The sequence below is a fragment of the Suncus etruscus genome, chromosome 1 (genome assembly GCF_024139225.1).
Source record: "Suncus etruscus isolate mSunEtr1 chromosome 1, mSunEtr1.pri.cur, whole genome shotgun sequence".
NCBI classification, from domain to species: Eukaryota; Metazoa; Chordata; class Mammalia; order Eulipotyphla; family Soricidae; genus Suncus; species Suncus etruscus.
Window position 1 is genome coordinate 202,371,092 of NC_064848.1, and position 23,268 is coordinate 202,394,359.

Consider the following 23,268-nt stretch of genomic DNA (forward strand, 5'->3'; position numbering starts at 1 on the left):
TAGCGTAGGATGGACCTCGGTTCGATCCCCAGGCATCCCATATGGTCCCCCCAAGCCAGGGGCGATTTCTGAGCGCATAGTCAGGAGTAACCCCTGAGCGTCAAACGGGTGTGGCCCGAAAACCAAAAAGAAAAAAGAAAAAGAAAAGGGCAGATTCTCTCTCCCAAAATCAGTTCCACACAAATGCCAGCTAGCCAGTCAATTAACACAGAACCAAGAAGGAAGCCAAGATTTTAGACCCAAACATGAATAAGAACCCCAGTCAGTGAACAGGCCAGTATCACCCCTGATCTCAAACCCTGCCTCCAGTTCCAGATCCCCATGGGCCTCCCTGAGCCTCGGCCAGGTTCAACTCTGCCCACCCCTCTCGAGAGAAATCTCGCCCTCAGCGGGCAAGAAAGTCCAGGGCCCTGCTGGTGCCCGAAGCATCTTGCGTGCCCCCGGCTGCCAGGTCCACTGAGCTCCCCCACTTGCCAAATGACTCTGCCGAGACGAATGGAAAACAAACAGGTGCCACCTTGCAAGGAAATAATTGCCGAAATTAAATCCACCTCTTTCTCTCCTGGAAAATAATGCTTCCAACATTGTTCTATTTATGTCTGTCCACAGACGGGCATAATTACAGTCAATTATTCACCCGCCATGCTAATGGGCCAAAGAGGGAAATAAAGAAAAATAAAATCATAAAAAAGAAAAACCCAACTCTCAGCCTCCTCCCTCTGAAGAGTAGACAGACTGATGGGGGCATTTAACAGTCAGAACAGAATAGACTAATCCTCTTAAAATACCCCCTCAGAGCTATTGGGGCAAGAAAAAAAAACATATCTAGGGATGAGAGAGAGACAGAGACAGAGAGAAAAGACAATGAGAAGCTATCTTTTTTTCCTGCTTTCCTATCTGGTGCCTTGCATGTTGCAGACCTGGATTTGAACCCCAATACCACAGAGCCACCAGCACAGCCAAAAGTGATTCCCGAGGCAGGAGGAAGGCCTGAGCAGAGCCAGGTGTGGAAATAAACCAAAACCACAACCAGAAAATGGCCTACTAGGTAGCAAAGGGCAAGGGTATAGCAGAAAGAGCCACGAAGAAGATGAGATAAACCTTGAGGCTGGAGCCAAAGCACAGCAGTAGGGCATTTGCCTTGCACACTGTCGACCCAGGACAGACCCTGGTTCCATCCCCAGCATCCCATTTGGTCCCCAGAGCCTGCCAGGAGGGATTTCTGAACACAGAGCCAGAAGTAACCCCTAAGCATTGTCAGGTATGACCCAAAAACTAAAATAAAGGGGGCCGGAGAGATAGCATGGAGGTAAGACATTTGCCTTGCATGCAGAAGGTCAGTGGTTCGAATCCCGGCATCCCATATGGTCCTCCGAGCCTGCCAGGAGTGATTTCTGAGTGTAGAGTCAGAAGTAACCCTTGAGCGCTGCTGGGTGTGACCCAAAAAAACGAAAAGAAAAGAAAAGAAAAGAAAAGAAAAGAAAAGAAAAGAAAAGAAAAGAAAAGAAAAGAAAAGAAAAGGGACCACCATGACAATAAGTGTTGAGAGTGATCCCTCTGAACAAGAACTGGGTACTGAATGGAGGGAAGGTGATATGAATGATATTGTATGTATAATGTAATTTGTTACAGTATTGCAAACCATGGTATCTAAAATGAAGACAGTGGGAGAGGGAGAGAGAGAGTGAGAGAGAGAGAGAGAGAGGGAAGGAGGGAGGGAGGGAGGGAGAGGAGGGAGAAAGAGAGAGAGGAGGGAGGGAGAGAGAGAATGTCTGCCCCAGAGGCAGGCAGGAGAGAGGACAGGAGGAAAAACTTGGGGACATTGGTGGCGAGAAATGTGCAGTAATTGGAAACTGTAAGACTGAAACTCAATTAGGAAAACTTAGTGAAAAAAATTGCATTATGAACAACCTTGTAACCACAGTGTTTAAATAAAGTAATTTAAAAAAATAGTGCCTGGAGCTCAGAATAAAAGAAAACTCTTTGTCACTCTTTCTGTATGTGTGTCTGTCTTGTCTTTCTGTCTATCTTCCTGTCTTTCTGTCTATCTTCCTGTCTTCCTGTCTGTCTGTCTGTCTGTCTGTCTGTCTGTCTCTCTCTCTCTCTCTCTCTCTCTCTCTCTCTCTCTCTCTCTCTCTCTCTCTCTCTTCCCGTCCTTTGATGGAAAGCTCCCTCCAGGGCCCTGAGAACTCATAAACGTTACTCTGGTTCTTTTTGATCCTTGGCATCTCTGAGTGGTTCCCCAAGTCCCCTCAAGGAGCAATGCCTGAACACGGCTGATGTGGCTCAAAAGCAAAACTAAAAAATAGGGGGGAAAGTGGCTGCATGAAGCAGGATGATGGTCAATAACACCAGAAATGGAGAGAAGAGACCCTCCAATGAAGACCAGCAAAGCACAAAGGGGGTGAGGCCCCCTTCTCTGAGCCCACAGGCCAGAAACGTTAGCATCTGGGCCAGCAGCCTAAACAGATGGGCTTGGAGAGCTCGAGGAAAATAATGATTTTTGAGTTACTTCATCTGTGCTGTTACTTATTCAAAGGAAAAGAGAGCCAGAGGGTGGTAGAGAAAGAGTCGGAGAGCAAGAGAGAATGTTAGTTGCTCCCCCCTAAAAAAGGGGAAACAGAGCACAACAGGGATGGTGTTTGCCTTGCATGCAGCCAACCCGAGTTTGATCCCTGGCATCCCATAGGGTCCGCCGTGCCTGCCAGGAGAAACCCCTGAGCATTGCCAGGTGTGGCCTTCCGAAAAATAAACACCAAAAACCTGGTCTCATTACGCCTCCCCCCAAATACCTGAGCCTCGGGACTGCTGCTATCTTCAAAAATTTGCAGAAAGAACATAATAAACACAAGGGACTCAAAAATGTGCTTGGAGCTTGGGCCACTGCTTCAAGGTGCTGACGATCCCTCCCTCCCCTGCCTCCCTACTTCCTCCTCTTACTGAATCAATCAAGGTTCATCATGATAGTGGTACCAATATAATCTTTTTAATTTTTTCTTATTTGGGGCCACATCTGGCAGTGCTCAGGAGTTCTTTCTGGCTCTGTGCTCAGAAGTCTTTCCTGGCAGGCTTCGAGGACCACATGGGATGCCAGGGATTGAACCCATGTCAGCACTTCCAAGGCAAATTCCTTCCCTACTATTGCTCCGGTGCTAGCAATATTATTTTTTGTTTGTTTTTGGATCACACCCAGCCATGCTCAAGGGTTACTCCTTAGTCTGTGCTCCTGGCAGGCTCAGAGGATCGTATGGGATGCCATGATTTGAACCACCGTCTGTCCTGAATCGACTGCATGCAAGGCAAAGACCCTACCGTTGTGCTATCTCTCCGGCCCCCAATATTATCTTTTATAAAGGATGGACTGAGTCGTTTGAGAACATGTGCCCAGCTCTTCCCCACTCCATCGTGGCAGTTTTGGGGCTAAACCAGGTGGTGACGAGCTCTCAGTAATGTGGGAGAGGGACCTGCTGAAGCATCCCCACGTAATCCACCTCCAGCAACCAGCCGGCTCAACTTTAGGAGTGCTGAGTTCTGTGCCTGGCACCCACAGGTGTGTGCAGGGGAGCAGGAACACGAGCTGGCGGGTCAGCAGCACCCCAGGCCTGCTGCCTCTGCTGCTCTTCCAAACTCTCTGCAACAGCAGAGAGTTGCCAGGTAACCTGGAAACCGCCTTGTTCTGATGTTCCCGAGCCGGGGCCAGGATCACGGCTGCCTCCCACACAGCCCTGCCCCGGCCGAGATCTATGGTCCCCGGAGGCCCAGCACCCTGCCAGGAAAGGTCACTGCACAGAGCTCCGTGTTCTGGTAGTTTTTGACTGGCAAGCCTGGAGCATCTCCCTGCAGGGTCTGGAAGGTTTAAAAACTGCAAGGGGGTGGTCGGGAGTGGGGAGAGAGTTCCGCAGGTAAAGTGGCTGGCCGTGGTTTGATCTCTGGCACTGCAAATGGTTCTCTGAGGCCCACCGGGAGTGGTCTCTGAGCACAGAGCCAGGAGTAAACCCTGAGTACCACCCACCAGATGTGGCCCCCCAAAAAGAACTGCAAAGGAGGCCAGCCTGGCTGACTCCTCACCCTTAGATGGTACTGTGGCCAATGGCAGACTGTCCCTGTGATGAGAGGGCCCAGCCTGCACCCCAACACTCTCCCAGAGAGACAGCCTCTCCTGGGCACCAGAGATCATCCAGGCTCCTTCCAGGGAGAATGCCAGAGCCGTGGACAGTCCCAGAGGGAGCTGGCAGACCCCACAATAAGGGGAGCCTTGGCCTTCCTTCCCGATTCAGCCCTGAGTTGGAAAATGAGAGAAGCCATGAAGAAGGACCCACATACACACACTCCAGCCAGGAATGCCCCCCACTCCATGCATTGTGGAGAAGATGCTGAGAGAACAGCTGGAAAATTTATGTCGGATCCAATGTAAGCATAGCACAGTGAGTGAGGACCAGCTGCGATGCGGATCTGACCCTCTCCCTCAAGACCCCCAAATCTGAACACCACAAGGGTGTGTGCTAAGGGTAAACAAAGTCAACAGAATACCAGCCTGGAGACTGGAAGGGATGCTGCTCCCTGGGTCCCCCAATGGCCAGCAAGCAATGTCCCCACCCCAAGCCACGGGGAGAAAATGGTCACAGAGAGGGGCAATGTGCAAAGTCTGGAGTGGGTCTGGGGTTGGGGGGGCATACTTGGCAATGGGCTTGGGATCAAATGGGGGCTTGGGCCTTGAAGTCACTCATGCCCCCCCCAACTTACACAGTGTCTCAGTCCTAAACGACCTAGGGCTAATTCATCAGAGCCTGGAGCTTGGGGTTCAAGGGCAAAGGTAAATCTCTAGGATCCCCTTTGAATTGCTTGCCCTGAGCCAAAGGTCAGGTCACCAGAGAAGGGTTGGGAGAAGGGACATCTGGATGCAGCCTGCCCTATAGGGGAAGCTGTGTGCTCCCTTTTTCCCACAAGGTCCAACTCCCTCTAACAGGGGTCTCAAACTCTCGGCAGGTGGACCGCAAACAGCCCTCCGTACAAAATTTTGTGGCCCTGCCCTAGAGGAATCTTTTTTTGTTTTGTTTTGTTTTGTTTTGTTTTAGTTGTTTGGGTCACATCCCCCAATGTTCAAGGCTTACTACTGACTTTGCACTCAAGGGTCACCCTGACTTTGCCTCCTGCGGCCCCAGGTAAATTGAGTTTGAGACCCCTGCGTCTATGAGGAAATGTTGCTGGCTGTACCCCCAAATCCTGGAGAGAAAAAGCTGGGCAACCCCATCTACTAGAGGAGTGTCTCAGACATGAAAAAAAGAAGTCAGGGTTCAGAAGAGAAGGGGGCAGGCAGGGACAAAGCCCCCCTTATATGGCTGGGGTGCAGAGACCCCAAAACTATATACCAGGTGGGGTTTGGGGAGCAGAGAAGTGGGGGTGCAGCACAGCTCTGACCCGTGCCATGCTGGTGAGCATTCTGTACCAATGCCCCCACCAGTCCATGTACCCCATTTTCCACCACGGCTCACTAGCCCCAGCTACAGTGAAAGCTTGTGAGAAGCGGCTCGGCCCTACCTATGTGGATGAACAGGTCCCGCTCAGGGGCCAGCAGCCCCGGACCCTCGGGGTCCACCTTCTTCAGCGAAACGGGGTCCAAGTGCAGAGCCAGGGCCGTCTGGGGGTCATCTCCTGTGCCCTGAAATGAGAAGCAGAAGGTCAGGCTGATGCTCCTGATTCATCCGGGAGGGGTCAGTCCGCAGGCCCAGAGAGGAACAAACAGGCTACCTCAGGGCAGAACTTTGGGGTGATCAAAGGAATAGAGGAGGTCCTGGGGACAACAGACCTTGCACCCTTGCACCCCACTCTCTCCATTACTGTGGAGTCACTTATAGAAATACACAAACCTACAGAAACATCTACAGATACAAAAACATATAGAGGCACATGGCCACATCTAGACACACAAACGTCTATAGAAACACACAGACTTGTAGACACACACAGAAAAATCCCCAGGGCCACACCCGGAACATAAACATGGAGAGACACACACTGAGAAACATGCACACAGAGCAACATACAGATGTAGACAAGGACATACAAACACACAGAGGAAGATGCACAGACACACGAACAGAAATATGCACAAAGATATATAGACCAACAGTCACATGGGCACACAACTGTGCAGACACACATGACACACACAGACACGCACAGACACACAGGCACACAGATGTATAGGCACACACAGTTGTGTGGACACAGGGATACACGCATTTGCACAGACACAGAGACACACAGACGTGCAGACACACAGACACTCAGACAAGGACACACACAGATACATAAACATGCAGACATGTTTGCAGGAGATTTCCTCCTTTTTCCGGGCCCGGGAATCAGGGCTCAGAGCCCCCTGGATCCTGGGAACCGTCTACAGTGCCAAGGACCTTCCATCCTGGTGGCATCTGTCCAGCCACCGCCGTCCTCCCACCACTGAGGATCCAGGAGAAGCGCCAGTGTCCGGTCTGGTCTATATCACCTTCCTTAAAGAGAATGGGGCAGGCTTCCCAGCCTGCTTGTGCTCCCCTACAGACCTTGCGGGGTCCCCCAGCTCTGCTCAGTCCCCGGACGAGGCACAAAGAGAGGCAGCGGCTGTCACGCTGCGTCACCATCAAGATCGACTCCACAGATGGGCGATGCGGGGGACAGAAGGGGCTCGGGGAAGGCCACGTCCCCCCGCCGAGCCCCGTGATCCCACACTGAGTGACAGACAGCTGGTGTGTGGGGGCCGGGGGCTCTAATTACATCTAATCTGTACCCCGGCTGCCCCGAGGGGTCCCCAAGCGCAGGGGACAGTGGCAGCCACTTTCTTTGTCCATTTTAGGAGATGCTGGATGGGTACAGGGAGGGGGAAAGGCAGGAGGATGGGGCATGAACCCACAAACACCTCCGGGTCTCAGTGTGAAGGGGCATGCAGCAGGGGCCGGGTGCTGTTTTTGGAGAAGAGCCATTGTCATGTTAGGGTGCAGCTCAGGGTCCTGTCAGCATGAGTCAGCTCCCTGGTGGTGCTCAGGGGTTCCTCCTGGTTCTGCGCTCAGGAATTGCTCCTGGTAGACTTGGGGGACCATATGGGATGTCAGGGATCAAACTCAAACCATATGGGATGCTGGGATTCCAACCACTGTCTGTCCTGGGTCAGCTGTGTGCAAGGCAAATACCCTCCCCTCTGTGCTATCACTCCAGCCCCTGATCTTCCTTTTATCTTTTGTTTATTTAGTTTTTTTGGTTTTTGGGGCCACACCTGGTGGATCTTGAGAATTACTCCTATCTCTGTGCTCAGAAATCACTCCTAGCGAGCTCCAGGGAACCTATGGGATGCCGGAAAACGAACCCGGGTCAACCACATGCAAGGCAAATTCCCTCCCCAACTGTACTATGACTCCAGCCCCCAGCCTTCCTTTAAACTTCAGAAATGAGGGGCCGGAAAGATAGCATGCAGCCGACCCAGGACAGACAGTGGTTCGAATCCCGGCACCCCATAGGGTCCCCCGAGCCTGCCAGGACCGATTTCTGAGTGTTGAGTCAGGAGTAACCCTTGAGCACCTCCGGGTGTGACCCCCCCAAAAAAATTTAAAAATATAAACTGCAAAAATGAAACATAATTCGCCAATAAACCCACCACCTTCACCTGCATACAGGCCAGTGTCCCCGGGGCCTGGGCAGGTATAGGCTATCACTGCGGCCAAGTCCCTGTACTCCCACCCCTGCCTTCCACGAGCTACCCTTTCCTCCTCCCTGGAAAGCAAACAACCCTCCAAATGTTGCCTGGAGGTACCCACCCAGGAATGCAACTCCCAGGGCAGCTGATGTCCCTGAGACCCCCAAGCTATGAACCCCAAAGGAGCAGCCTAGTGCGTGGGTGGCGGGAGCTGATGGTCCCCAACAGACAAGGAAGTCCCTCATGACAGACACAGGACCCCCTCACAGGTCACAGCAAGCCACTCATGTCTGGGGCCCCCACACCCATGTCTTGGACCCCATGGTCATGTGTCAGCCCTATGAATGATGAGGTGGGGGCAGGCACCTCTCTTCCCATCCGTAGGCAGAGGTCTGTCAGCGGGTCCCACTCCTGGTGACAGCGAACGGAAAGGTCAGAACATTCATTAGTGGCTCTCCCTGCCTCACCCTGGCAGAGGCGCTGCACCCCGGGGCCCCCACGAGCACGGCGTGTGCTGTGTCCCTCCCTGCCCCTCCACCCAAAGCCCCCACCTCCCGCCATCCTTCTGCAACCCCGGCAGCCGAGGCCACGGTGAATAATTGATGCTGTTTTTATTACCGGGAAATGGCAAAGTAGTGACACGGGTGCGGCCGCCTTAAATCAGCGCAGAATGGAAAAGAAATCAGGTGTCGCCTGTCACCGTGAGGATATGGCTGGAGCTTACATAACTCATGACCTTCAGGCCAGTGCTCACCTCGATTCCCCCACATGTTTGGGGGTCACAGGGTCATTGCTCTGAACACCCCAAGAAGGATGAGGCCAAGTCCCTGGTACTGAGTGGCTTTTCCAGCCCAACCTGTGCCCCTAGATCCACCCCAGAAAACGAAGATAAGTCCTATCCCTTTCAACACGATTTTCAAATCTACTTCTTCCTTCATGGCGGGTTTTAAATATCTGTCTCAGGAAGCTGGTAGGTGGCGTGCCACCTCCAGAAAGCCCTCTTGGATCAAGCCAGCCTGATTCAGACTCAGCCCCGTCCTTTCTCAGTGCTCTGTGACATTTGTTCAGGGCATTCGCCGAGCTGCCTACGGCCCTGCCCATCTTCCCGGAAGCAGATCCTGGAAGCAGAGGTGCATCTCTCAGTCTAGGACCAGTGTTCCAAATCTCAATCAGGGGTGGAAGGACAGGACAGTGGCAAAGGGCAGGTGCAGGGTCCCCCAAGAACGACCAAGACTTAGGAGTGACCTCTGGGTTGGAAGCCACCACCCCCACCCCAGGAAAAAAAAAATACCAGGAGTGTTGAGTACAGAAACCAGCTTATTCATGGGGGGGGGGGGGGACTCTCCCAAATAGGCAGGGACCCTAGTGAATGCAGTGGAGAAAATGAATCTTGGAAGAACAACAAGGCATTTGGGCTGAGGAAGGACAGAAGGGACCAGAGCGGACGGGACAAGGTGGAAAAGCTTCTCCAACAATCTAGCCAAAGTCCAGACTCGGCTTCCCTCCGACGAAGGTGCTTGTCCCCCGGATCCTTCGATGCTTGGTAACAGCCCTGCACCAAGTGGAAAAAGTTCCATCCCTCCTCCTCCTTCTTAACAAACCCCAAAATCCCAAGGGGGCAGCCCTGTGGCCTCCCTGCAGGGAATCCTCCCAGCACCCCTGGCCAACAGGCACCAGACACAACTCAACAAGGCTCTGCCCAGCTCCCTTTCCAGGGACCAAATTCCCCGAATCCTGGAATTCCTGATACCAGGCCGCCTCTCCCCTTCAAAAACACATATGCCATCCCAGATTTGGGGTGTTTCCACACCACACAGTCCTGCAGATCCCCTGCTGCACGCGTGAGAGCAGAGACAGCCCCTGCACTCCGCAACTTCAGGAAAATGGCTGTAGAGTCCCCCCAGAGAATTGTGGGGGGGGTCCTCCAAGAGTGTAGCTGATAGCAATAGGAGCTGCGTTCCTGTTTCACACTATCAAGCTGCTCCTTCTAACTCCAGAGGCAATTTTTTGGTTCCTTAACAGCATCTCTAACCAGGCTCCGCTCCGAGGCTTCCTTCCCTCTAATCCTTCAGGATTATCGAATGCTCGGCTGACGCTCAGACAGGAGCCCGGGCTCGTGCAAATCCACCACAACCGCCTCACTCAGACTCCTCCGCAATTTGAGAACCCAGAAGCCTGGCGGGTCTGCCTTGGGCAATTCTGTGTGCCCCATTATCCTCAGGGTGAATATAAAATCTCTCCCAAAATGAGCTCTGTCCTCCCAGGGAAGGAGGGAAAACACATCTGGCTAAGGAACAAAATACTCCCCTAAAAACCAATTTGATGTTTTCAAACAACCAGCTGTGAGAAGGCAAGATGGGACAAGGGTTGAGACGTTTGCCTTGCATCACAGTCAAGCCGGGTTTGAATCCCTGACACCGTGCCTGGTCCCCTCTAGCACTGCCAGGAGGGAGCCCCGAACACCTCTGGGTGTGACCCTGACATCAATGAATGAGTCCATCACTCGGCTGGTTATTACAGTGATGACAGTTCATAGAGCACTGCTGGATACAGGCCCAGTGAAATTGCCTCCCTTCATGCCAGGGGGTGGCTGGTCTCACCCCTAACTGGGAGACCCACATTCTCCTCCTAGGACTGGGCTCACCCTAAGGTGCACCTCAGGTCTGCAGGGAAAACCAACCAATCAATATCCAGTGTTTATCATTTATCACAGCATCTACTTGGGGGCCAGAGCAATAGCACAGCAGGGAGGGCACATGCCTTGCATGCGGTGGACCCGAGTTTGATATCCGGTATCTCATAGGGGCCCCCGTTGCACTGCTAGGAGTGCTCCTTAAGCACAGAGCCAGGAGTCAGCCCTAAGCACTGCCTGGTGTGGCCCAAAACTAAACCAAAAACCAATTAGTATATCCTCACTTCCCTGTGCTACCACCCAAGGGCCACAGACAGGTGGGGGGGGGGGGGCAAGATCCAAGATGGATAAATGGACTGAAATCTCTGTTAGGTTGAAGACAGGGAATCAGAATGGCTGTTTGAGGGCAGTAGTTCCAGCAGATAAAATGCAGTTCTGTCAGCTCAGCGCTTCCACCCTGGTGCATTCCATCCCCACAGCCCTTGGCAGCTCACAAGTCATTTTATGGCGAACCCACAAAGTCCTCCTCGCTGGTCTCAAACAAACCCACTGTCAACAGAGACCCAAGTCCCCAGAGATTGGTACTCGGAAGTGAAGTGGGGAGAAAAAATTTCATTTTGTTTCCACTTACAACAAGACTAGGGTAACCGATTCAGGTGCCAGGTGTCACAGCCTCTTCCTGGGGCACCTCTGCAGCTGGGCTTACAAGTAAAATGGGGAACAGACAGGGCTGCTGGACTGTGTGTGTGTGAGAGAGAGAGTGATAGCTTCTAGAACATTCTAGAACATTCATGCTAGGTAGCCTGGACTGGAAGGTCCCTTGCCCCTCAATGGAATCTCTTTTTTTTTTTTTAAATCTTAAGATAAACACCACTGGCCATATTGCTTTGGGTCACATTGGAGGGGTCCTGAAAGGTGGGGGGGGGTGTTAAGGTACATGAAATTAAATCTGGAGCTCCTATATGCCAAGCAAAATAATTCAGAAATCTCTCACCTATATGTCACTACTTTTGATTTTATCAATTTTCCAGGGTTTGTGTTTTTATTTTTGGTGGGTAAGGGTAGTTTGAGCCAGACCTGACAGGGCTCAGGGCTGACTCCTGGCTCTGAGCTCAGGGATCACTCCCGGGATGGAACCCAAGTTGGCCATCTTGTGCAAGGCGAGTATCCTACCCTGCTGTAGGATGGCTTCAGTCCTGATTTTATAGTTTGATGTCAACAGAACAGACTGAGCTTTCAAAGCTGAAGAGCCAATAGCCAGAGGCCAGACATATGCCAAGCATCATGCTTGTTTATTGATGTCAGAGACTGTATCACAGCGACTTAGGGAAGGGACCCCCTCCCCGGGCACACAGCCGTTCATGGGTGCATATCTATCCATCCCATAGTAGACCCTCCCTCTGGCTCGATCTCCCCGAGGTGGGGAGGGGTCCTTCCTGATCAAACAACAGAGTGATGTTTGCCTCCCTGACCACACGAATCCAGAGTGGTCCCTCAAAAATGACAGAAAACCTATGATCTAAACTTTGCCGCACACACCTTGGTCCTGAGCAGATAACGTATGGCATCTCAGAGCTGGGAGAAGCTGGAAGACGGATTCTTGACGATTCCACACTGTGGACAAATCCCGCCTCAGTAAATCCCAGCTGGACAGGGCCTCCGTTTCGCCTCCTGCTTTGGGAAGAGTGATTCATATTCGGCAGATGCCACCGCGTGCAACCGAGCTGAATGCAATTCACGCCGTGTCAACATGAGCCACAAAGTATTTCTGCGGGAACATGATCCAATTTTACACAGGAAAAAAAAAAAAAAGAAAAGAAAAGAAAAGAATGGGCCAGAGCGATAGCACAGCAGGTAGGGCATTCATTCGCCTTGTATATGGCCAACCTGGCATCCCATAGGGTCTCCCGAGCCAGCCAGGAGAGATTTCTGAGTGTAGAGCCAGGAGTAACCCCTGAGTGCCACCAGGTATGGCCCAAAAGCCAGAAAAGAAAAGAGAAAAAAGGAAAAAAAAAGAAAAAAAAAAAAAAAGAAAAGGCCGGGGGAGGGAGGGGAGTACCTGGGCCTCAAAGACCCATTGGGCTCACAAATAAATGCAGTTTATACATCTTTTCTTTGTCTTTTGGATTTGGGACCACAATCAGCAGCACTCAGAGGTTTTTCGTAGGGTGGTGTTCAGGGGGAGGAGGGGCAATGCTGGGGAATAAACCCAAATCCACATGTCAAGAATGTACCCCAGCCACTGCACCATCTCTCCTGTCTTGGTTAGGATTCTTTCTTCTGGTTTGGGGCGGGGGGAGCTCAGTTAGCATTGGCCAGGGGCCACCCCAGGCTCAGAGCTAAGAGGCCTGCTCCTGGCATAATCAGAGGACCAGGCTATGCCAGGGATTGAACAGGGGCCTCCTGCACGCAAAGCAGGTGAGCTCCTACTATATCCTGTTTATTCTTTGTTTTGTTTTGTTTTTGTTTATTTGTTTGGTTTTTGGCCACACCCAATGACACTCAGGGGTTACTCCTGGCTCTGCGCTCAGAAATCGCTCCTGGCTCGGGGGACTAAATGGGATGCTGTGGGATCAAACTGCAGTCCTTCCTAGGTCAGCTGCATGCAAGATAAATGCCCTACCGCTGCGTCACCACTCCGGCCCCTTGTTTATTCTTCTGAAGACAAGTCAACCCAATTTTCCCCTTCATCTCCAGCCAGGCTGCATGAGGACTTAGAAAGCCATTAATGACTCAATATAAAACTCTTTAAATTGTGCCCCAATAAAATAACCCCCGTGCCCAGCTTTTTCCCTGACCACTAGGCAGGAAAGAGAACTTCAACCCAGTGAGGGGGAAGAAGAAAAGGCTTTAAGTCTGAGTTACTACAAAGAGAGGCAGGGGTACCTACCCCAGCAGACAGCTATCAGGGCTCAGCTCTTTGGCCAGAGGCCCCAATGAAAATAAGGAGCCCAAAAGTTCACAGAGGGAAACACCCTCCCCCCCCAAAAAAAGTGACTTCCTGTTTCCTGACCTGAGACAAGATGGTACCCATGAAGGGAGATGGAGTAGGAAGGGGGTTAGGCCAGGGCATCTTCCTGGCTAACACATCCACTGATCTGTGCCAGGCTACCAGACACATGAATGTTCTAGCATGTTCTAGCATGTTCCAGCATGTTCTAGAATGTTACAGAAGCTGCCACTCTCTCACATAGTCCAGCAGTCCTGCCTTTTCCCCATCTTACTTGTCAGCCCAGCTGCAGAGGTGCCCCAGGAGGAGGCTATGGCATCTATAGAAGCAATTTGTAGGGGTGGGTAAAATTGGTGCCCAGGGAGAAGAAGAGGAAGAGGGAGGGATTGGTGCAGGTGTGCTTGTGTATGTACATCCAAGAAAGCCCACCGCCCACACAGGTGCCCGGAGGAGCCCCAGCATTAAACATCGCCACCTCCATCAGTGGTGGAAGCTGAAGGACAGGTGTGTCTGCAAGCCTGGAGAGGTGGCCCCATGGGAGAGGAAGAGGACAAGCGACGTCCCTTCCATGCAAGGAAAATGATGGTCCCATGGACAGAGCCACAGGATGGAAATCCTGGCACCTGGTTAATCAGCCCGGTGGAGGCAGAGGCTCTGCTTGCTTGAACGACTAGAAAGGTGTTTTTCTCCAGTTTTACAGCTTTGGAGAAAGTAGGAGAGGCCCAGCTTAGAAATCAATCTCCAATGAATGACGCCCCCCACAAGGCTGGCTGGAATAGAGAGCAGCCTGATTTGGGGACCAGGTAGGTCTATTGCTTTATGTCCCTGCTCTTAGACTCAAGGGGGCGCTAGGCTTGCTCCAGGCATTTCCAAATACATCCAATCCCTACATCCATCCATCCCTCATCCATCCATCCCACATCCGTCCCTGCATCCCTTTCCGCATCCCTCCACTAATCTGTATCATCGTCCCACGGGCTGCAGGCTGACACGGAGAAAAGATGAACATGTGTCATTGAGGGCCGAATTGGGAGACAGGGAGTGACAGCAAAAGCAAATATGGAAAATGAGATGTCCCCCCCCAAAAAAAAATTCCCCTGAGCTATGGGGGTAAGAAGGAAGAGAAGGTCCCACCTGGCACAGGATTTAGAGGGACACCCCATGCAGGGAAACGGGTAGAAGGAATTGCTGGGGCACTGGGCAGGAAACAGTGCAGCTGGTGTTTGTTTGGGGGTTTGTTTTTTTTGGGGGGGAGCTTTTGGGTCACACCCAGCGTTGTTCAAGGGTTCCTCCTGGGTTCTGTGCTCAGAAATCGCTCCTGGCAGGCTGGGGGGAGCATATGGTATGCCGGGGATTGAACCCAGGTCCTTCCCAGGTGGGCCACATGCAAAGCTAACGCCCTACCACTATGCTATCAGTGTAGTTGTAAGTTGACTTTTCTTTGCCCCCCCGCCAAGTCGGAGGGAGCCCCTACACGCAGGCTGCTCAGTTGCCAGGGAGGCAGGGCAGAGAAACTGCCACTTAGAGCAAAGAGCGACCAGGCTTAGCATTGCTGTGAAAACGCGGAGCTTTCGTCACAGCCGGTGCCCGGCAGGCTGACAGAGGCCCTGATTCACCCCTAGCCTGTCCTTGTGTGTCTATTTAAAAGGCGACCCAGAGGATTAGCTGAGAGAGACACAGTCCTGTGGGGGAGCCCGGGTCAGAGGGGCTTGTGTCCGGGGGTCACTCGGGGTGCTTCACCTCCCCGGGGGTGAGCCGAGGTCCCCACCTCGAAGGAGCCAATGAGAATCACTCCTGAAATCACTCCAGCCTGCCTGCTCCCCACCGGGGCTGCAACCTCAGAGCAACCTCACCCCTGTTCCATGTCCCTCCTCCTGGCTCCAGTGTCCCTGGCCGCCTCCCTAGCCGCCTCCCCGGCACCCACCAGAGCCAGCTCTGCCCACTCTGGCTGCCTGGGGCAGAGCCCAGCCTGATCTTCTTGCTCAAAATGCCCAGGGTTCCCTTCCTAGCCTCCTTGGGGAGTTTCAGAAGAACTTGGGGAGCCCATCAGATAAGGATGGAGGGTGGGTATAAGGGAGCCCTGCGTACCCTCATCTCTCTGCAAAGATTCAGCAGACTAAGTTGCTGGGGTTTGGGGGAGCCAGTGACATCCAGACCCAGCTTGCAGCCATCTTCCCCTCACTTGTTCTCTGAACCCCAATGTCTCTCTTAGCCTCCCACAGGGATTGGCATCAGTGTATCCTGACCCACCCCCATTTCCATGAAAAACACCCAGCTCTGCATCCCACTGCTTTCCTGGCTGATAATGTGTTTTTATTTCCCAGATGGAGAAAAAACAGAAAAATGCAGGGCAGGGAGACCCATGCCCGCCCTGGGGATCAAGGGATGCTGGAGAAGTTTGGGTCCCAGAGGAGGAAAAGCAGATGTGGAGGGCAGGGAGTGCTGAGCAGTTTGTCCCCACTGGGGGGGTGGAGAGCAGGACAGCGCCTGAGCACATCAGGTCCCCGGGGAGGGCAACAACCCCAGGTAATATAGGCAAACAGCCCACATAGCATTATTACTGGACACAAAGCACCCACCCAAGTTTGTGGGAGGTTGTGGGGGAATGGCTTGATGGCAAACGTAGATGCATCAGCGCTCAGAAGCCTCAGAGCGCCACATGTGTCACTCAAAGAGACCAGAGCACCCCTCAAAAGCAGGCCTGCTTTACAAACACTGATTTCCGGACAGACCCCAAATCTGCCTCCAACCTGCTGGTGCAGGAACTGAAATGAAGAGACACAGGCAAAGGAGCATTCTAGGATACAGGACATGTCACGAGCCCCGCTTTTACACCCCCACCATTCCGATATCACTTGGAATATGATCATGGGGACGAGCTTGGGGGTCCCAGTCACAGCAAGGAGGAGCATGGTCAGAAGATAATGACAGCAGCATATACCACAGAGCAAGGTCAAGTTCTTTTCTTATTTTGTTTTATTTTGTGTTGTTTTTTGAGCTGGCTCGGAAGACCCTATGGGATGCTAGGGATCGAACCCAGGTCGACCCTGTGAAAGGCAAATGCCCTCCCTGCTGTGCTATTGCTCCTGCCCCTCAAGGTCTTTCTGGCAGACCTGAGCTGTGACATCACTTTGCACCATGGGGGGGTATAGGGGGCACATCTGGCTACCTGGAAGATCTGCAGGTGAACACAGGGGAAGGCAAGGGGACCCCACCACCCAGCCAGGTTTGGCTGTACCCAAATAGATCACTTCCCGGCCCCTCCTTCCCATGGGAGAAACCCACTGGGCCCTCCCCCTGCGCAACCCACAGCTAATATTTGCCCAGTAATATTTGTGTGCTGTGAAAATCCAATACGGCCAGCGACAGTCAAGGGGCGGCTGACGGATGAGGCATGAGGGCAAACACAGCTCGGCTAGCCCCGGCAGGGCAGATCGATCCCCTTCCCCCCACCCCTATCCCGGGGGCCTGGGGCCGACCAGAAGCGTCATCGGTGTCTTTTTCCATCGTGACCAACCCAGAGGAGAAGCTGCATATGGAAAGGTCGTGGCTGCAAGTTTGCTCACATCTATTTGCCAAACACAGATTAGTCCCCAGAGGGGGCTCCCAGGAGACGCAGGGAGGGGCAGGTGTGGGGAGCTGGGTAGAAAGGGGGTGCTCTGTCACACCATCCTGGGGCCTGCACACCCACTGTCCTCTCCTCTCCTCTGCCCAGAACTCTCAGAGCAATTTTGGTGGTAGGTTTCAGGGGTCCGGGGAAGTTAAGAGGAAGCAGTGGACAAGGGACCCCAGGACCAGCTGCTCGGTCATGTTGCTGAAAGCAAGTGCATGTGGAAGAGCTGAAATAAAAACCTTCACTTGGTTATGGCACCCCCCTGCCCCATCCACACCACCCGCCCCATCACCAACCACATTCGCATCCACAACACTGTCCACACCACCAACCACACAATCATCTACACCACCATCCAATCATCCCACACCATCACCTATGCCACCATCCACTCACACACCCCCACTGTTGATTAAAAATAAAATATAAAGCATAAAGTCCATGTGCTGGGTGAAGCTATCCCAGGCACCCTGCCTGTAGCCCCTTCTGCCTGTGGGTCTGAAGACATAGGATAATGGTGGAGAAATAAATTACAAGCAGCCAGTTAAAGTTTCATCAGAGTCAGCTTGCTTTGATTCCAAGGCCCTGTCTGCCATATGCAGCCTCTGCACCATGTCTGCCTAGCTCCTGTCTTTCTCTCAGGAGATTTGTCTGTCTCCCTTGCTGCTGTTCTCTATGCTTCTTTCCAGGCAGTGCCTTTTATTTATTTATTATTTATTTCCCTTATTCAAAACCCCAGACCCATCCCAGGTGTAGGTAGGTCTAACCATTCAGGTGGAATTAACAAATCAAAAGGAAGCTTAGGTAAGGACTTTGGGGTAGGGATACCTTATACCCCATCACCCACACCACCATCTGATCACCCCCCACTATCACTCCCCACCTGAAATCCCACTGTCTGGCTCCATCAATAACTTGGGAACACAGGGCCAGAAATTGCCTTCCATCCAACCCAAAGAAACACAAGACTCAGGCTGGTGGGGAGACCCCAGGTAAAGATAGGCAGGAAGTAAAAAGTCCCACAGAGGGTCAGAGAACAGTGGAGGTCCTCAAGGAAGAGGGGCAGGAAGGATACCCCCAAGTGGGGCCCCAGAGAAAGGGCGGGTTCCCGCACACTGAGTGCAGGGCTGGAGAGCCAGGAACTGAGGGAGGGTATGCAGGGGGGAGGCACCTCAGAAATGAGACAAGGTGAGTGAGGGTCAGCCCTTGGCTGGGAGGGAAAGAGATGTAGATTCGGCTGATGATCCCAACAATGCATCAGGTAGGGTGCTTGCCATGAATGTGGTCCATAGAATCTCATTTGGTCTCCCAAGTGGGTGGGACTGAGAGGAGGAGAAAGAGGAGGAGGTGGTGGAGGAGGAGGAAAAAAAGCAAGGGAAAGAGGAGGAGGAGGAGGAGGAAGAAGAGGAGAGGAAGGGAAGGAGGAAGAAGAGGGGGAATACAAGGGGAAGATAAAGAGGATGAAGAGGAGAAGGAAGAAGAGGATGAGAAAGAGGAGAAGGGTGGAGAAAGAGGTTGAAGATGAGGAGGAGAAGGTAAAGCCATGCCCTCACCCCCAATGCCTACAACATCCAGGTCAGAATCTAGAGAGCACAAGTGAGCACTGCCCAGTGCAGTTGAGAGGGGTAGAGATCTGTGGAGGGGCTCGGATCACCCCAGAAAGGGAAAAGGGTCCCTAGAGACGGTTCTAGAGTGGGGACCTGGCTGGCATTCAAGTACTGAGGGGGCCAAAACCAGCATAAGATCTGCCCTCAGACCCTCCGCCACGGGCCTTTCTCGCCCTTCCCACCAGGGGGCACTGCACTCAACGGCCCCACAAAAGGGACCAACTGTAAGTAGCATCCAGCGTGGGCACAGCTCACGCACAGACGAGGGTACCCAGGCCCAGCCTTGCACCCCTGGTGTCCCCTGTGTGGCTGTACACCCTCTACTTCCCGAAGGACAGCCCCCTTCCCCGTGCATACACAGCCTTATGTCACTCTGACCCACGTCCACTCCTGACCACCCTCTGCCCTGCTGCAGTAAACTATCATTTCTTGGAGATCCGGACACATCCTTTCTCCTGTTTCCCCATCAATCTGGTGTCAGGCTGGCTCACCTTCCTTGCTCGACTCACACAGGAAACCTTGACCAGGTCTTACAACTCAGACCTGCAGGAAGAGGCAAACCCCAACAGCAGCATTTCTCAATTGGGGGGTGGTGGTGGTGGTGGTGGTGGTAGCTATGGCTCCTGCGAGCCACCAGAATATGCCAAGGAGGCACCAGTGAAATCGTGCAAGTGAGGGAGGCCATGGCGCAAAACAAGGGGTCCAGCCAGTAGGAGAGGGCTGGAGGGGCAGGGGGAGCAGGAAGGAAATGGGGTCAAATGGGGGCCACAGGAGGGAAATGGTTGGGAAATGGGCATCAGTGCAAGCTTCAGAGAGGAAGAGCCACGGTGTCTCCTAGGCCCATGGGCTTAGAAGGGCAGAACAATACTGCATCCATCTTTGCTAAAAGCTGTCCAAAGAAGGGTTGGAGAGGACTGGAGCAATAGCACAGCAGAAGTGCGTTTGCCTGGTATGTGGCTGACTTGGGACAAACCCAGGTTCAATCTCCGGCATCCCATATGGTTCTCTGAGCCTGCCAGGAGTGATTCCTGAGTGCAGAGCCAGGAGTAGTCCCTGAGTGCTCAGAGCGTGACCCAAAAACCAAAAATAAATAAATAAATAAATAAATAAAAAGGGGTTGGAGAGACAGCACAGTGAAGAGGGCATTTGCCTTCCATGCAGCCGACCCAGGTTCGATCCCCAGCAACACATAAGGTCTCCAAATCTGCCAAGAGTAATTTCTGAATGCAGAGATGTAGTGGAAGCCTCATACCCCAATCCTAGGGCATTGGAGAGATGTGGGTCTGGAAGCAAATACCGACGCAGGAAATAATCCACATATGGTTAAGGAGATAAAATAGGGTCAGGAACTTCCACACGAAAGCCTTCCGCTCCTCAGAAGCAGACAGCAGAGAGTTCAGTGGTGGAAACACCAAAACTACAAGCAGTTTTTCCCTGAGATGCTTTTTTATTTTCTTTTTTATTTTTATTTATTTATTTTTGGTTTTTGGGTCACACTCGGCAGCGCTCAGGGGTTCCTCCTGGCTCTACACTCAGAAATAGCTCCTGGCAGGTTTGGGGGACCACATGGGATGCCGGGATTCGAACCACCAACCTTCTGCATGCTATCTCTCTGGCCCCTCCCTGAGACGCTTTAATAGGAAGTACCAGACCACACCCTGAGGGTGGAGAACAATGGTCTAAGGCACCAATCCAAAGGACGCTTCCACCCAAAGGTGCTTCTGACCAATGAGTAACAAGCATATCCTGAATAGGATGGAACCCAGGCAACCCAATACAGAGCCAGGAGTAACCCCTGGTTTGGGCCAGGTGTGGCCTAAACACCAAAATTTTAAAAAGAGGGGAGGGCGGAGTGATAGTGCAGTGGTAGGGCGTTTGCCTTGCACGAGGTTGATATAGGACGGAACTCAGTTCGATCCCCTGTGTCCCATATGGTCCCCCAAGCCAAGAGCAATTTCTGAGCAGATAGCCAGGAGTAACCCCTGAGCATCATCGTGTGTGGCACAAAATGGAAGGAAGGAAGGAAGGAAGGAAGGAAGGAAGGAAGGAAGGAAGGAAGGAAGGAAGGAAGGAAGGAAGGAAGGAAGGAAGGAAGGAAGGAAGGAAGGAAGGAAGGAAGGAAGGAAGGAAGGAAGGAAGGAAGGAAAGAGGGAGGGAGGGAGGGAGGGAGGGAGGGAGGGAGGGAGGGAGGGAGGGAAGAAGGAAGGAAGGAGGGAAGAAGGAGGGAAGGAAGGAAGGAAGGGAGGGAGGGAGGAGAAAAAGGAAGGAAGGAGAAAAAGAAAGGAAGGAAGGAGAAAAAGAAAGGAAGAAAGGAAAAAAGAGAGAAGAAAGAAAGAAAGAAAGAAAGAAAGAAAGAAAGAAAGAAAGAAAGAAAGAAAGAAAGAAAGAAAGAAAGAAAGAAAGAAAGAAAGAAAGAAAGAAAGAAAGAAAGAAAGAAAGAAAGAAGAAAGAAAGAAAGAAAGAAAGAAAGAAAGAAAGAAAGAAAGAAAAAGGGAGAGATGGGGCCGGGCGGTGGCGCTAAAGGTAAGGTGCCTGCCTTGCCTGAGCTAGCCTTGGACGGACCGAGGTTCGATCCCCCGGTGTCCCATATGGTCCCCCAAGCCAGGAGCAACTTCTGAGCACATAGCCAGGAGTAACCCCTGAGCGTTACCGGGTGTGGCCCAAAAACCAAAAAAAAAAAAAAAAAGAAAAAGGGAGAGATATCCAAAGAGGAAGTCTACTTTATTCTTTCAGCATGCTATGGAATTTTCTCACACTTGTTCGAGTTTCAGTGTCCATTACTTCAAATGATGGGGGTGGGCAATTCTCCAGAATTTTACTGTATCCAGAACATTTTTCCTGTTCCCTAATGCAAGCAACCCTACCACTCAGGGTTTACAGGTGGTTCTGCCCTTAGGAGTAAAACCATCCTTGAGGGGCTCAGGGACCATCTTTCAAGGTTGAACCCAGGTCAACCGCATGCAATGCAAGTGCCTTACTCTTTCCTCTGTACTATGGCTATGGCCCAGAAAGCTCTCATTTTAAAACAGAAGCAACACAGCCAAGAAATAAAATCCCCAAGAATAGACTCTGACAGAAATATAAAAAATCCTAACAAATTAAAAAAACACAAATGTAAAACTTCTCTAAAGCACAGACGCGAGGGCTTGACTAAAACAAGTGGATTATCTTTTTGTAGTCAAAAGAATACTCATTACTCTAAAGTTGTCGCTTCTGCTCAAATTCAACTGTGAAGTTGAAACAAACCTTCAAAAAAATGCCAGAATTGGGGCTGGAGTGAGAGCACAGCAAGGAGGGCATTTGCCTTGTACATAGCCGAATCAGGTTCAATCCCTGGCATCCCATATGATCCCCTGAGCCTAGCAGGAGTGATTCCTGAGCACAGAGCCAGGTGTAACTCCTGAATGCTGCTGGATGTGGCCCGAAAAACAAAACAAACCAACAGACTATCCATGTAACCAAGAAACTTTTGAACAGAAAAAGAAATTCAGGGAGGAAGGAGCTATTTTTTTATAAAATGAAGTTTCAGTAATTGAAATGGAATTGCACATGGGTAGATGGGGTAGGGAAGATTAAAACAGCAATTACAAGGCCCAGGGCCTGAGTAATAGTGCAGCAGTAGGCAATACTTACATGCTTGCATGTGGCATGCAGCCAGCCCAGGACAGACCCCGGTTCGATTCCTAGCATACCATATAATCCCCCGAGCCTGCCAGGAGCCATTTTTGACAGAAGAGCCAGGAATAACCCAAGTGCTGCTGGGTGTGATCACCCCCCAAAAATAAAGGATTACAGGTCCAGAGAGAGAATACAGCAGGGAAGACACCCTGTCTTGCATGCAGCCAATCTCAAATATAGCATATGATTCCTAGAGCACCTCCAGGACACAGAGCTGAGCACAGAGCCAAGAGGAAGCCCTAAGTACACCCCCAGGTGTGACCCCTAAACCAAACCAAATAAACAAACAAAAGAAACGGACCAAGCGCAGCACTTGCCTTACACCCCAAAACTATTATGGAAACCACGAGTAGTTTCAAGTAAATTTTCGAGCGACCGCGTTAAATATCAAATTCATCTTAACGGTCTGTCGTCTTCTCTTATCCAATACATCCAAGATAGTATCGGTCTAGTGTGTAAGCAATAAGTATTAATGAGACACCACAGAATCATAATAAGTAAGTCTTCAAAGTCTGGCCTGTGTTGGACTAATCATATTTCATCTGCTAAATAGCTTCATGTGGCGGGTGGCTGTTAGGACTCAAAACTCCAGAAATTAATAAAGAATTATGTTCCGTACTTTATTAAAGACATCATTCACATCGATGGGGGAGGAGGGGGAAAGAAGTATATTATTTTCAACAAATGAGGCATCAGGATTTGTGGTACTATCTGCAGAAGTACATTTTAATTGCTTCTCAGATTTACCAAAATAGAAGTGTGGCTGGATCCAAAGCTGCAGCCATGCAAAACGTGAAAACCTCTTCGAAGACTCAGACAAGTCTTGAATCAGCTTAGAAGGCCTTTGCTTTAGATTCAAGATTAACTTGATGAGTTAAAACAAATAGGCATTAAAAAAAAAAAAAAGGCAACCAAAAGCACCATTTTACAGCATGAGAAGCACAATAAATAAAGGCATCTGGAAGCGAACCAGAAAATAACTGCAAACCCAAGGGCCATTTGCTCATGAGAGCTGCAACTTGGAGGAAAAGAAAGAAGCGTATTCGGGCAGCTTGGGAACGCACGTGTGGGCACACAGCAGGCTAAGACAGAACCACTTTC

At 51.5% G+C, this 23,268-nt stretch overlaps 1 protein-coding gene across 1 annotated transcript in view; it reads right to left on the reverse strand.

Annotated features, from left to right (window-relative positions):
- SLC39A11 (solute carrier family 39 member 11) overlaps positions 1 to 23,268 on the reverse strand; it is a 175,559-nt gene that overhangs the window by 112,089 nt on the left and 40,202 nt on the right. The window contains 1 exon segment of the mRNA XM_049769690.1: positions 5,539 to 5,659. Within this exon segment, the coding sequence (XP_049625647.1) occupies positions 5,539 to 5,659 (121 nt within the window).